General features: G+C 43.3%; 1 protein-coding gene across 1 annotated transcript; it reads left to right on the plus strand.

Annotated features, from left to right (window-relative positions):
* The first annotated feature begins 545 nt into the window (after positions 1-545).
* Positions 546-10,264, plus strand: FOXR1 (forkhead box R1). Its single transcript, XM_045839487.1, has 6 exons — positions 546-621; positions 7,775-7,849; positions 7,951-8,201; positions 8,437-8,660; positions 9,486-9,724; positions 10,186-10,264. The coding sequence occupies exons 1-6, from the start codon at positions 561-563 to the stop codon at positions 10,212-10,214; spliced, it is 879 nt and encodes a 292-aa protein (XP_045695443.1). The 5' UTR covers positions 546-560; the 3' UTR covers positions 10,215-10,264.
* Positions 10,265-14,881: the final 4,617 nt, after the last annotated feature.

The raw sequence follows: 14,881 nt of genomic DNA on the forward strand, positions 1-14,881 counted from the left end.
TAGGTATACAGGCATTTTTTATAGTATTTTTGGGATTTCTCTGGAAATTTGAAATTGTTAAAAACAAAACTTCAAAACAATCACCATTTAATCCCATTTTCATGGTGTACTGCAGATGCGCTCTTGGATAAGCTTTAAAATTAATCAGAACTTCTAGAAAGTTAATATACTATCTTGGGATTATTCTTAAATCTTAGACGAATTTACTAAATAAAATAAAACGTTTGTGCAAATGTAGTGTGGGAAGAGGACGAGGGTACCCAAAGCTCGATACAGAAGCATAGGGGTTCCAAGGAAGACTTCCTCGAGAGGTACTTAGTTGAGAGTTGAGGCCAGAGGGGATTAAAGGTGTCAAAGCTAACTTCTTCAGAGCCGGGGAAACTAATTAAATCAGAGCCCTGGTATTTGAGTAAGTGGCTCAGAGGCCTGGCCTCAGTCTCTCCGACTCTCCCACCCACTGCTGGGCTGGTCTTCTCTTCCTGAACGTGGCCCTGAAACTCCAACACCTCGACTTCTGGGCCAGCCTCCATGGCCAGGTCCCGGGACTGCTGGACTGGGACATGGGGAACGAGTGCTTTCTGGCCTTCACGACCACGCACCTACCCTTAGCAGAACAGAACCGTGAGCATCTGCATGGGTGGGGAGGGCTGGGGGAGGTTTGGGCGTGTTGGGCGGCAGGAGTGGGGGCCTCGGGGGAGCAAGGAACAGGGCTAGGCGGTTCCCCAGCCTTCGACCTCCTCCCCTCCCCAGGCGAGCCCGGGTGATAGCACAGAGTTTAGAGATCCGCAACCCCCTTTGCTGAAGGCCGGCGCCCCCTCCCCTACCCCAGGTCCCGGAGAAACGAGCCTCCCACCTAAACTGCAAGCCTATGGAGGGCAGCGATCCTCCCGCCGCCGGGCAGGGCGCTTTTAACTCGGAGCCACCCACCCAGCCCTGTTCCAGTAGCTTCTATGCCTCTTCTGGGCCTTTCTCCAAAATGCCTTTTGCCATTTGGCACAGTACTAATTTTTTACTAAAATTTTCTCTTAAAAAAAAAGTAATCAGTTTTGACTGTGGCTATCTCCCCATCACCTAACACATTGTCTGACACTTAGAGGTGCTCAATATTTGCCGAACGGATGGTTGGCCATCGGGGGTCTTTTTTAAAATTTATTTTAAATCTGGACCTCAAGTGCAGAGAATTGAGGTAATCACTTCCCACTTTCTTGGTAAGTTACTGCCACATGTTACAGCAAAGTGCTTGGGTTAACCGTTTTTCCCCCTTCAATCACCAACCCCACTTCTATCCCTTCCACATTCCCGTGTATTTGCCCTAACCGAGTTAATGTTTTTAGATATGTGTATCTTTGAGAACTGTTTAGCATTGTTTTATGTTTATAGATGACCTTAATTTACATAATGTTCATTTGCACCCCCTTCACATTTTTTTCCCCCTGTGAGGACTCTTCGTGGTTTGCAGATAGTCCTCTTCTTGCTGTGTCCTCATATGGCAGAGAGAGATCACATTGTTTTTGAGAGCCATTTAGGTTGCTAAATGTAGATCTGGTTCATCATTTTTGATTATTGTATGCTAACTCTTGCACTTTAATTTTCCTTACTAAAGAAGATCTAAAGTGCCCCAACTTTTTGCCACCATAGTAATGCTGATGAACATTCATGTACCTTTACTGATTCAAGAAATATTCATTGAGCACCTCCAGTTTGGTAGGCACTCTTCTAGACACTCATGATATATAATGAAGAAAAAAAAAAAACCCAGACAAGTTGTCATGGAGCTTACATTCCACTGGGGACAGATATACAGTCCACATAAAAATCTATCTACTAGTGTGTTATAAGGTGATAACTGAGATGGGGGGAAAGGACATAGTAAGGAGGGCTCAGGAATGGGATAGGGAGCAGGGAAGGTGGTGGCAGCTACAGTTTTAATAGGGCCATCAAGCTGGGCTTCATTGGGAATATAATATTTGAGCAATGAGTTTAAGGAGATAAGATAGTGAACCAAGAGAATAATATTTAGAGGAAAAGTTTCCCAGGCAGCAAGAATAGCCAGTGCAAAAACCCTAAGGAAGGAATCTGGTTGGAGCATTTGAGGAACAATAAAGAGGCCAGTGAAGCTGGATAAAGATCAACAAAGAAGAGAGTTCACAGGGTGTGGAGCAGAGATCAGGAAGAAATGTCTTCCACTTCAAGAACATTGGAGTTGACTTTGAGTAAGGTGTGGCATGGTTGAAAGGTTTTGAGCAGAGGAGAGATACAGTCACTAGATTCCTGAGTATGTGACCTGTATAGTTGTTTAGGGTGGCTATACTTGATTTAATGCTCTTCTATCACTGTCTTGAGATTTTTAATAACTTTTGAACAAGGAGCTTCAGATTTTCATTTTGCATTGGACCATGCAAATTATGTAGCTGATCCTGCATGATCTGTATTGTGAAAGGATCACTGTGGCTGCTGTGTTGAGGGTATACTGTAGAATATACTACGGGGTACAAAGAAGCTAGGAGCCTAGAAGACAGGAGGCTAATTGGAAGGCTACTATAGTAATTCAGACCAGACATGATGCTGGACTGGACCTCCAGGATGGTAGCAGAGGACTTGGTGGGAAGGTAGAACCAGCTAGATTTGCTGATAGATTGGATGTATGGTGTGAGAAAGAGATTAAAGCAGGGGCGTCAAACTCATTTTCACCAGGGATGGTATCAGCCTTGCAGTTGCCTTCAAAGGGCCGAATGTAACTTTAGGATTGTATAAATGTAACTACTCCTTAACTAGGGCCTAGGAGCTTGGTGCTGCCACTGGGCAGAAACAAGGTGGCAGTCCAGATAAAACAAGGTGGAGGGCTGGATTTGGCCCTAGGGCCTTGTGTTTGCCACTTGTGCATTAGAGGATGACTCTTTGGCAGTTTTTGGCTAACTAAGTAGAAGAATGAAGTTGCTTTCTACTGAGAGAAGCTTCTGGTAGGACAGGTTTAGGGTAGAAAATCAGGAAATATGCTCTGGACATGTTGAGTTGAAATACATTTTAGCTCTCCAAGTAAAAATGTTGAGTAAGCAAGTAAATATATATGTCTGGAGTTCTGGAGAGAGATGTGGACTATACATAAAAGTTTTGAGAGTCTTTGGTATAGAGGTGTTTAAGGAGTGAGAATAGAGAAGACAGAGAAGGAATAAAGGTGAGCCTTAGAGGCATTCCATTGTAAAGAGATTGGAGAGAAGAGAGATAACCAGCAAAAACTGAGGAAATGACTGTTGAGAATCAAAACTGAGATTGTGGAAAACAAGTAAAGAAAGTGTTTTTCTTTGGCTGGTGTGGCTTAGTGGATTTGATTGTGGCTTAGTGGATGTGTCTTAGTGCTGGTTCGATTCCCAGCCAGGGCACATGCCTGGGTTGTGGGCCAGGTCCCCAGTGGGGGGTGTGCAAGAAGAGACAACAGATGGATGTTCTCTCTCACATGTATGCTTTTGTCCCTCTCTACCTTCCTTTCCTCCTGTGAAAGGAAAGGAAAGGGAAGGGGGAAGGGAAAGGAAGGGACAGGAAGGGAAGGGAAGGGAAGGGAAGGGAAGGGAAGGGAAGGGAAGGGAAGGGAAAACGAGAGAAATTCAAGGAAGGAGTGGTCAGATGAGAGGAATGTTGCTGAGAGATCTGGTAAGAGGTGTGCTGACAATTGGATTTAGCAAAAAAGATCCTTGATGATGTGGTTTTGGTTGAGTGGTGGAGAAAGCCTGATTGGCATAGGTTTAAGAATAGAAGGAGGGGAAGTAAAGACAGAAAATATAGGCCATTCTTTTAAGGAGTTCTGCCTCAAAGGAAAGCAAAACTGTGGGATAGTGACTTGGCAAAGAAAATTTTTTGGTAAAGATTTTATTTACTTATTTTTAGAGAGAGGTGAAGGAAGGGAAAAAGAGAGAGAAACATCAATGTGTGCTTGCCTCTCACATGCCCCCCTGCTGGGGACCCAGCCAGCAACCCAGACATGTGCCCTGACTGGGAATCAAACCAGCAACCCTTTGGTTTGCAGGCCAGCACTCAATACACTGAGTCACACCAGCCAGGGCAGAAGTTTTTGTTTTTAACATGAGGGAATTAACAGCATATCTGAATGCTGGTGAGAATGATCCAATAGAGACCAAAAAAGGAAAAAAGAAAATTAACAGGAAAGAGAAGAGAGGATTGTTGGAACATTGTCCTTGAGAAGGCATGAGGGTGTCTGTGCCAGAGAAGGAGAGAGGGAGGAAGACAGACAGACGGAGGCTGAACTCACCAATCTGTTGGTTCTGTCACCCTTTTACTGCTCCCAATCACTGGATGTCCTCTCTTCTTTAACCTGGAATCCCATGGTCAAACATGCTTTCTCTCTTGCATACACCCTTCAAATCCTTTTGTTCTATAATGCTTTGAGGCACTTGGTAGGCCCAACACCCACCCTAATTAAATCCAACTCTAGCAAACAAGTACCCCCAAACTATAGATCAATGGGTTGGTGATATCTGTGATATCAAAGGATAGCTGGGGTTGAGAAGGAGGTAACCAGAAAGATAGGAGGTGATATGTTTTTATGTGGTACAAAAATGAAGTTATGGAGGGGTTGCAGTTACTGGTTCAGGTTATGACAGTGAGGGAGACTGTCTAAAGTAAAATGGAAGGCAAGATCTTTGGAGGAGAAGAGTTCAAGAAGCCAGGTTATTTGGAGAATTGTCTATGTATTGAAATAGCCAAGACTTAAGACAAGAGAAGTGTTAGTGACCATGAGCCAGGAGCTAAACTCCTCTAATCAAGGGGAGTGACTGAGAATTTGGTAGGTGAGAGCAACAATACAGGTTAGTATGTTAACTCCTATATTAACTTGAATACACATACCCGGGAGTAGACAGTATAGTAAATTATAATACTGCCTGATTATTTTTCACAGTGGCAGCACCAGTTGATGCCAGTTCTTCAGTGTAGTAAAAAATTATATTTCTGTCCTGACTAGTATGGCTCAGTTGGTTGGCCAGTGGTTGGGGGTGGGGTTTGGTCCCCAGTCAGGGCACCTGTGAGAAGCAGCTGCTATTCTCTCCCTCTCTCTCTCCCTCCCTTCTCTTCTTAAAAAAAGTTGTTTTCTATATCTTTGCCAACACTTGGTATTTTCTGTTTTTATAATTCTTATCAGTTTAATGTAAAGTGTCTTATTGTGTTCTTATGTAAGACTGGGCATCTTGTTAGTCATTCAGGTTTCTCCTCCTTGTGAATACTGATTTGTATCCTTTGTCCATTATAGCTTTGTGTAGTCTTTTAGTTACTGAGTTGTAGAAGCTATTTATCTATTAGAGAACTAAAATCTTTGTGAGTTAAATTGTTTTTTCTATTTAATTTTATCAGTTGATTTCTTTTCCTTGTGAGTTTTACAATGCAGAACCTATTATAAGTATTATATTTGTATAAAACATACAGATTACAGCCCTGGCTGGCGTAGCTCAGTGGATTGAGCACGGGCTGGGAACCAAAGTGTCCCAGGTTCAATTCCCAGCCAGGGTACATTCCTGGGTTGTGGGCCATGACCCCCCAGCAGCCGCGCATTGGTGTTTCTCTTTCTCTCTCTCTCTCTCCCCCCCTTCCCTCCCTAAAAATGAATAAATAAAATCTTTAAAAAACAAACAAAAAAAAAAAACGAAAAAAAAAACATACAGATTACTTTGAGGGTAATTGACATCTTTATAATATGTATTATATGTCGTTTTTTAAATCAAGTTTATTGATTTATTTTTAAATTTTATTTATTTATTTTTAAAGAGAGAGGGAGGGAGAAAGAGAGGGAGAGAAACATCAGTGTGTGGTTGCCTCTCACGTGGCCCCCACTGGGGACATGGCCTGAAACTCAGGCATGTGCCCTGACTGGAATCGAACTGGTGACCCTTTGGTTCACAGCCGGTGCCCAATCCACTGAGCTACACCAGCCAGGGCTATATGTCTTTGTTTATTTAGGTCTTTTATGCCTTTAAATAGTGATTGCATCTTTTCCTCTAAAGTCTGGTTCATTCTTTGATGGGTTAACCCCTAGAAACTTTATTACTTTGATTACTATTGTGAACAGTACCTTTTTCATATTTTCCTGTTTCTTTTTTTAAACATTATATATAATATATATAATTATAAGAGGAACATGAATATGTGAGAAACATTGACCGGTTGCCTTTCACAAGCCCCCAACCAAGGACCTGGCCTGCAACCTAGGTCTGTGCCCTGACTGGGAATCAGAACCGACGGCCTTTCAGTCTGCAGGCTGGCACTCAACCCACTGTGCAACACCAGCCAGAGCTGTTTTCCAGTTTCTTAACATTGCCATAGAGTAACACTATTGATTAGTATGTTGTTCTTATATCCAGCAAACTTCCTGGATTCTTATTGGTTCTAATAATTTGTACATCAATTTTGGGTGGTTTCCTATGTTAACCACTTTTTTGTAAATAATGGTAATTTTGCCTTTTTCTTTCCAACTTTTTATCTCTTGCTACTCTTTCCTTTTTTGAATACTGTATTGAACATATAGCAATGTAATGAGCATCCTTTCTAATTACTGAGCTCTCCAATAAGTTTATCATCATTTTCCAAGCAAAAACCTAGATTCTTCTGTAATATGGTGACACTCATGGGGACAATGAAGAAGACACAAATAGTTCCCTTTATCCCTGAGGAGCCAGCATAGTGCCAAGCAGATAACTCTAATATATACTTGAATTACTCTTATTCCACTATGAATTCATTCATCCAATTAAGTTGAGCTTCTCCCATGTGCCAGGCAGTGAACAAGACAGACCTGGAGATAGACTCTATTAATTTCAGTAGACTCTATTTTACAATAACATGGGTGCTATGGGAGTGTTTGGACCGGTGGTCAGAAAAAGCCTGCTTTAGAGAGATGTTTAAACAGAGACATGCTGGGTAAGTAGCAATTACCCATGAGAACAGGAAGAAGAAAGAGTGTTTCTGGCAAAGGAATCAGCTTATAGGAAGGCCTAGGATCTAGAATGTGATCTGCTGGAGATGGGTGAAAAGGCTAGGAGGAATGACTTAACTCTGATGACAAGCCAGGGCCTTTTAGACTATCTTAAGGAATATGTGTCTTTAGATTTAGCACAAGGGCAATGGAAAGCCATCTCAAAGTTTTACACAGCAGGCTGACAAGGTTGGATTAACATTTTAAGAAGATCATTAAAATTGCAATATGATGAGTTAAAGAAACAGACCATTTGGGATATGGCTTGGACTAGGATGGTAAGACTTGCTGATGGATTGGGTGTGGCTGTATGGGAAAGAGAAGTGTCAAGAATGATTTCCAAGTCTCTGGCCTGAAAAACTGGTTAGATGGTGGTGCCACATGCTGAAAAAGGAATACAGGAGGTTAAGGAGGAATATGGAGCTTAGTTTTAGAAATGCCATTCAAAGTGCCTGTAGGTTAGCCAAGCAAAGATACCTATGGGGATTTCTAATTAATGGCTAGCAGAGAAGTCTGAGCTACAGATAAAGCTCTGAGAACCTTAAGTTTATAGATGGTGACTGAAGCCACAGGTATTGATCAGATCATTCAGGAACAGTATAAATAGTATGAGAAAAGAAGAATGCAGAGGTGAATGAGAAAGTCAGAGGGTAAGGAGAAAACTAGTGCAGTATGGTGCAATAACTCCCCAGGCAGGGCCCATAGCCCTATCCCAGAGAAGCTTCAAAGCCCAGTCTCCTGGCACCTCAGTGGAAATCCTAGGATGTTTTGACTCTCTTTTGTCTTTCTTTTTGCCAGTTGCCAGATATAAACTCCGTATAATTGAGCCACCAAAAATACCTGTAGGGAAAAAACCCAAACCTGATGAAGATGGTGAGTAGTGGGGAATGAGTCCTCTGACATGGGTGGTCTTGTGGCCTGGTCTGGACACCCAAAGTCCAGTGAGCTATGGAACACAACTTTTTTCTACACAGGTCCAGACACTGAGCCCAACCTGTGGATGTGGGTAAACCCCAACATCGTGTTTCCCCCTGGAAAGCTAGAGGTCCCAGCACCTAGTAAGGGGGAAGATCTGACAAGCATATTCCCCTGCCCTCAGCCAGCCCCCAAAGAGGAAGACTTTGCCAACTGCTCAGAAGCCGGAGTCATGGAGTCACTGCCACCTTCCTCCAGAGGGCAGTCTTTCCCTTGGAAGCAGTTTGCTTCTTTCCCCAGCAACTGGGAGGTAAGAATTTCTGGGGTTGTAGGCAAGGTGGGCATAGTGATGATGCCTCAGAGAGTTCTGTTTTGGGGTTTTTTTTTAATGGATAACAAAGGGTTAATGGGTTCAGAAATTAGCTGTGCTCTTGGGTTGGGGAGCAGTCCAGATGGTAGCCCTAAACCACTGCCCCTTCCTGCCACTGCACTCCTGGAGTAGAGGCCGTGGAGTCAGGACCAGTTCCTACTCTGTGCTCCTCTAGCTCACAGAAGAGGAGGAGGCTAAGGACCAGGATGACAGCTCCTGTGTGGCTCTCCCATCCCCTCACAAAAGGGCCCCCCTCCAGAGTCGGCTTCGGCAAGGCAACAGCCAGGAGGGGAGGCTCTGGTCCAGGCCCCCTCTCAATTACTTCCACCTAATTGCACTGGCATTAAGAAACAGTTCCCCCTGTGGCCTCAACGTGCAACAGATCTACAGTTTCACTCGGTATGTGGGTACGTGCCAGGGGCCCTGTGAGGAGGGGGAAGGGCGGGCGTCAAGGTCCTTGTTCTGAAATCTTCCAATCTGCCCAAACCCTTGGCTGCTGCCTCAGTTTTACCATCTGGATGAGAGGGTAAGTATATTCCCAGCTCTCCTCTCCCAGGCATTTGTTCTGGATCGTCCCTGAATGTGTGTCAACACATCACATATACAGGAAGATATCCACCTCCACCCCCATTCACAGTAGAAAAGTCTAATCTCTCTATATCTTAGTTCTTTAAAACATAAATTCACCTGGGTGATAAATTCTCCCACCTTCCTTCTCAAGATGATCTAGTATAAAGTCTAGTTTCCCATGCTTTCCCTTTGGGCTGTACTGTGTGGCAAAGCTCCCTGTACTCCCAGGCGTACCCAATTGCAAAGGGATTTACATTTAGCTTTGGTAGTCAAGTGCGCATGAGTATGAGGAGTTTCTCAGACCTTTTTCCTATATCAGAAGTCCCAGAATATTAATCCTCAAGTGGTGTCCTTCCTTGACCAGGATTCCTCTTACAGGAGTTGGCTGGCCTACTTTATGCTTGGTTCCTGGGAAGATGATGAGTCTAGGAACGGGGGCAGTAAACTGGGTTCAAAAGACGAGGGTTTGTACAAGCAATGAACCAGGTGGAGCTTTTGCCACATGCTCAATCAGCAAAAGACCAGTTTAGGCCAACTTGCCATTTTCCACCTGGAGAGAAGGGCTATGGTTCCTGGCCCCTGGGGGAGAACATACTCAATGATACATCTGCAAAGGAAACCATGCCTTTCCTTACCATTCCTCCCTGTCCACAGACAACATTTCCCCTTTTTCCGGACGGCTCCAGAGGGCTGGAAGAATACCATTCGTCACAATCTCTGTTTCCGAGACAGCTTTGAAAAAGTGCCGGTCAGCATGCAGGGTGGGGCTAGCCCATGGCCTCGATCCTGCCTCTGGAAGTTGACTAAAGAGGGACACCGCCGTTTTGAGGAGGAGGCTCGAGCCTTGGCCTCCACTCAGCTGGAAAGTATCCAACAGTGCATGAGCCAGCCAGGTGTGAGGCCCTGTCATATGGTGGGAGGTGGGCAAGAGGAGGGGACCTGAAGATCCTGACCTAAGGCTTAATGTACAAGGAAGGAACCTGGGCCATATCTGGGGGCAGTTACCTTATGTAGGAAGGGGAGAGGACATCAGGGGTCTGAAACCCTGGGGTTATCCCTGCCTAAGGTGGGACCCCACACGCAATCATGAGACTTGAAGTACAGGGAGTTGATAGAGAAACAACTAAGGTGCAATTGGGCCTACACACAGTCTAGCAGCCTAGGGAAATGGTGACCACAGAATGTCAGAAGCATAGTTTGAGAGGTTATGTACAAAAAGGGCTTTTTCTTTTCCTGGACACCAGCTGGCATGTGGGCCTTAAGAGAGGAACATCTGCTGTGACAGGGCATTATAGGCTTAGGGAATAGCAAATGCAAAGGGCAGATAAATTCCTTTAACCCTCTTTTCTTACAGATGTGATGCCCTTCCTCTTTGACCTTTAAATCCAAGAAGTGAGAGGCAGCCTATGCCTTATTAAAGTTACCTGCAGCAGCCTGGTGTGTGTATGTGTGTGTGTATGTGTGGTTTCTGAGGATGGGGGAGGGGGTAGAGGTGGAAATCAACTCTGAGGTTGTAAATGGGATGCCCTCAGAGCTGATGGATGCACCAGAGGTAATGGGGCAGTTTCCTGGTGTGCAGCAAAGGAATTCTATACTCTCCCCAAAGGAAGAAAATACTCAACCCTCTTTTGGATCCTGGAGCAAGTCCCACTTTTCTGAGTTATAAGGATAGTTGGGAATGCTAGCTTGTAGCAGCCAACCCTGGAAAAGGCCCAAAGAAGCAGTACCCAGTAGCCTTTATTTCCTGTCCACTTATTTACCTCTTAATCCTTTACAGTCTGTCTCACTGGAAATCTGACTGCCCCCTCTATGGTCTCTGAAATGTGGTATTCCTGAAAAGCATGATCCATGGCCTACCAGACCAAAATCTCTACCTTTGAAAAAAGACCCTTGTTTGCTTAATGCGCACATTTCGGTAACATACAAAATCCGACCTTAGTCACCTCTTCACCACCACCTCTGTGCTGTAGCGTGTACATTCATTTCTAAACATGCAGCAGAAATGTAGCAGTGATAGGCCAAGGCCTCTCCCTGACCTTAGAGGGCACTGTGGTTGCCCAAAATGGGTATTGTGGGCATTGAAGGCAAACCCAGGAATGTCAGATGACCACAGTGGAAGGGGCAGTTTCTCACCCTGGAGAGTTGATCCTTATACCTCAGGCCATTTATAATGACCTGAACTGAGAATTTAACTTAACAGAAAGCATTTGCTGCATCGTTTTCTTTTTTTTTTTTTTTAAGATTTTTATTTATTGTTAGAAGGGAATGAAGAAAGAAAGAGGGAGAGAAACATCGATGTGCCAGAGAAACACCAATTGGTTGCCTCTCATGTGCACCCTACTGGGTACCTGGCCCACAACACAGGTATGTGCCCTGACTGGGAATCAAACCAGGGAACTTTTAGTTTGTGGTATAATGCCCAACCCTCTGAGCCACACCAGTCAGGGTACGTCATTTTAATATACACTGAATTTTCCAGGAATACAACTAAGGAAGATTGTACTCTTTGGTTTGGAATTTTACCAAGAGTTGTCTGCCATTTTGAAAAAATCACTTTGCTGATAGCAAAGCTGCTCAGGCACTTAGGTCATCAATACCATATGCCTGTATCATTCTGTCTGTCTGTTGTACTTACAGGTATTCTACATATATAAACACATCTTTAGTTATTTAAAGGTAGCCAATATTAAGAAAAAGCATTTTCAATAGTTATTTGAATATCATCTCTTAAATCTAAGTTATTCACTATAAGTATGAGATCTGTCCAGAATGTATCCAGTCATGTAATATGAAAAATTGAGACATTTATTGAAGAAGATACAAGATACAAAAAAATTGTACATAGAACAATGATGCCTCAGTCCCCTTAAAAGTAGGCACCTTGGGACCTCACATATTTCTCCCAATCACCACCAGCTGCTCCGTCATATTTTCCTGAATCTCATTGACATTCTAAAATCTCTTTCCTTTCAAAGGTGATTTTAATTTTGGGAAAAGCCAGAAGTCACAGGGTGCCAAATCTGGGCTGTGGGGGGGGCTGAGTCACCTGGGCGATTTGATGTTTCATAAAAAAACTGCAGGAGACATGATGGATGAATGGGAGTGTTGTTGTGACGAAGCTGCCAATCACCAGTTGCCCAAAGCTGCAGCCTTCTGAATCATCCAAATAGTTTCCATGGAGGAATCTTCAGGCTTAATGCAAAATTTGATGCAGATTTGTTGCTGTACACACTTAGTCATTTTGAATGCGATGCCCTCACAGTACCCAAGCTCACTCAACAGCATCTACCGCCCCCACTGACTTGTACAGTGAAGTCACCATTTTTCACACATGTGCATTCCATTCCACTCTCCTTAGCTGCCAGGTTACACTGATGTGCAAACCATTCTTCATATATTAACAATGGCTAAACTTTTTTCTGGACAGACCTTGTCATGTGTGCCAATTTCCAACTAGCTCATGTTTTCTTTTTTTATATGTTTTTTTAGATTTTATTTATTTATTTTTAGAGGGAGAAGGGAGGGAGATAGAGAAAGAGAGAGAAACATCAATGTGTGGTTGCTGGGGGTCATGGCCTACAGCCCAGGCATGTACCCTTACTGGGAATCGAACCTGCGACACTTTGGTTCGCAGCCCGCGCTCAATCCACTGAGCTACGCAAGCCAGGGCAGCTCATGTTTTCAAATACAGTTTATTAATTGAAACATTTTATAGATTTCTCTCCCTTTATTTTTTGTTACATTACAGTTAGCATTATATTGGTCTGTTTAAGATTATATGTGTAGGTAGTTATTTTTATTGGTAAGATTCATTTCAGGGTAGTAAAGATGGTCTTATAAAATATTTGCTCAATTCCTAGAGTGTTAAGGCTGATGGGAGAGATCCACAAAACCAAGGAATGTTTACCATACAGACCCTGTCTCAGCACTTACTTAACCCACAGTGACACTGGCAATCAGTGAGAATAATACAATGGAACGTCATGTTTGTGTACAAGACCCCCATGTCCAAACTCCCAGAGCCTAGCTAAGTAAGAATGCACTGTTTGCTAAGAATTGTAACTAGTAACTTCTCTGACAGGCAGATTCAACATTCTTTGGAAGCACAGAGAAGATAGCAATTAGCTCTGTCTGAAGGAGCTGGGAAAGACTTCCCACAGCAAACGTTAGCACTGGGTCATTTTTTTCAGGTCTAGATTTAACAATAGCTAGTAGTTTTCCAGAAGTGTTCAAAGCCAGCCCTGCCCTGTAGGGGTGGGGGGTCAGAGGAATGAGGGAGACAGGGATGATAATGCTCCCAGGAAGCAGAGATGGATGTCAGGGAGGTGGGAAAGAGCAGGGATGGGATGGGAAAAAGTGACTAGTGCCAAGAAAAGGATAGGCACATGCAGATGCCCAGTTGAAGCATATGGAGAACTGCCTTTCCCCAATCTACCTGAAGATGCTTTGTGCTGATTTTCTCTTCCTGGACTGTCTGGATGCTAATTTTTATGTTATATTCACCTGAAGAATGAGTAGAGGGACCAGGTCATTAGTGTCATTCATTCTGGGCCCACCCAGCACTCTGCAACCAGAATTCACTCTCCTATCACTCTGGTCTATTCATTTCCCAAGAAGGAAAGGATATCTGATTTGGCCTTAATTTGTCCACTTCATTTGCACTTTGTGCATATTCTCATCCCTGTCCACTTTCTTGTCAATGTCTGGTTTAAGTTGCAAGTGAATCCCAAAGGCAACTGTTCAGAAAGGAGAATAAAAAATCCTGAAACATCAGAAAATATATGCACCCCTACATTCATAGCAGCATTACTTACAGTAGCCAAGATTTGGAAACAGCCCAAGTGCTCATCAGTAGATTAGTGGATAAAAAAGATGTGGTCCATTTATACAATGGAATACTATGCAACTATAAAAAAGAAGGAACTCTTACTCTTTGCAACAGCATGGGTAGATCTGGAGAATATTACACCAAGTGAAATAAGCCAGTCAGAGAAAGACAAATACCCTGTGATCTCATTCATATGTGGAATCTAATGAACAAAATAAAACCAGAGGCTTGGATACATGGAACAGACTGACAGATATCAAAGGGAAGTGGAGTGGGGAGACTGGAAGAGATTAGTCAAAGAACATATATGCATAGCCCGTGCACAGAGACAACAGTGTGGTGAAGGCCAGGGATGGTAAGGGGAGCAAAGAGAGGTACATCTGTAATAATGTCAACAATAAAAAAAAAGAACAAAACAATATAGACTTTGTGGTAAAAGACGCTGAGAAAAATCTGACTTTATCCATTTTACCCCTGATAGAATATTATACTCCTACCTTCACATCCTCCTTTTTGCTCATTCAGCAGTTATTTGAGTTCTCAATTGCCAGGTGCTAGGGTACAGGAAAACGCAAAATGGGTTCTCCCTCAGAGTTTTCAGCCTAGATATACAAACATTAAACAAACACTAATATCCTGGCTGGTGTGGCTCAGTGGATTGAGTGCTGGTCTGCGAACCAAAGGGTTGGTGGTTTGATTCCTAGTCCTGGCACATGCTGGGTTGTGAACCAGGTGCCCAGTAGGGGGAACTCAAGAAGCAACCACACATTGATGTTTCTCCCTTCCTCTCTCTCCAAAAATAAATAAATAAAATCTTTTAAAAAATAAATACTAATAATGTACAATGATAATACTGACAAGTTTAGGTTATTGTGGGTACTTAGATTGGAGAGAAGATCAGAAAAGGCCTTCCCAAGAAAGACATTTTCTTTATTTTTTAAAAAGACTTTATGTATTTTCAGACAGGAGAAAAGAGAGAGAGGGAGAGAAACATCAATGTGAGAGAGAAACATCCAGCTTTCAAGGACTTCTGACCAAGATGGAGGTGTAGGTAGATACATTGTGTCTCCTCGCACAATCAAAGAGAACAACATCAAAATTAGTAACAAAAAACTACCAGAATTGATAGAAAACCCAACTGTATGGAAGTCTGACAACCAAGGAGTTAAACATTCATCCAGACCAGTAGAAGGGGTGGAGGTTGGCAGCTGGGCAGAGAGGA

This window comes from Phyllostomus hastatus, unplaced genomic scaffold (assembly GCF_019186645.2).
Source record: "Phyllostomus hastatus isolate PE091 unplaced genomic scaffold, TTU_PhHast_1.1 phas_contig_113, whole genome shotgun sequence".
NCBI lineage: Eukaryota > Metazoa > Chordata > Mammalia > Chiroptera > Phyllostomidae > Phyllostomus > Phyllostomus hastatus.

Excerpts from the sequence above, each read along its gene's own strand:
- FOXR1 (XM_045839487.1), top strand. The coding sequence starts at position 561 with ATGGGGAACGAGTGCTTTCTGGCCTTCACGACCACGCACCTACCCTTA. Across the intron at positions 7,850-7,950 it reads ACCCAAACCTGATGAAGATG|GTCCAGACACTGAGCCCAAC; the intron begins GTGAGTAGTGGG and ends TTTTCTACACAG. Across the intron at positions 8,661-9,485 it reads CAGATCTACAGTTTCACTCG|ACAACATTTCCCCTTTTTCC; the intron begins GTATGTGGGTAC and ends CCCTGTCCACAG.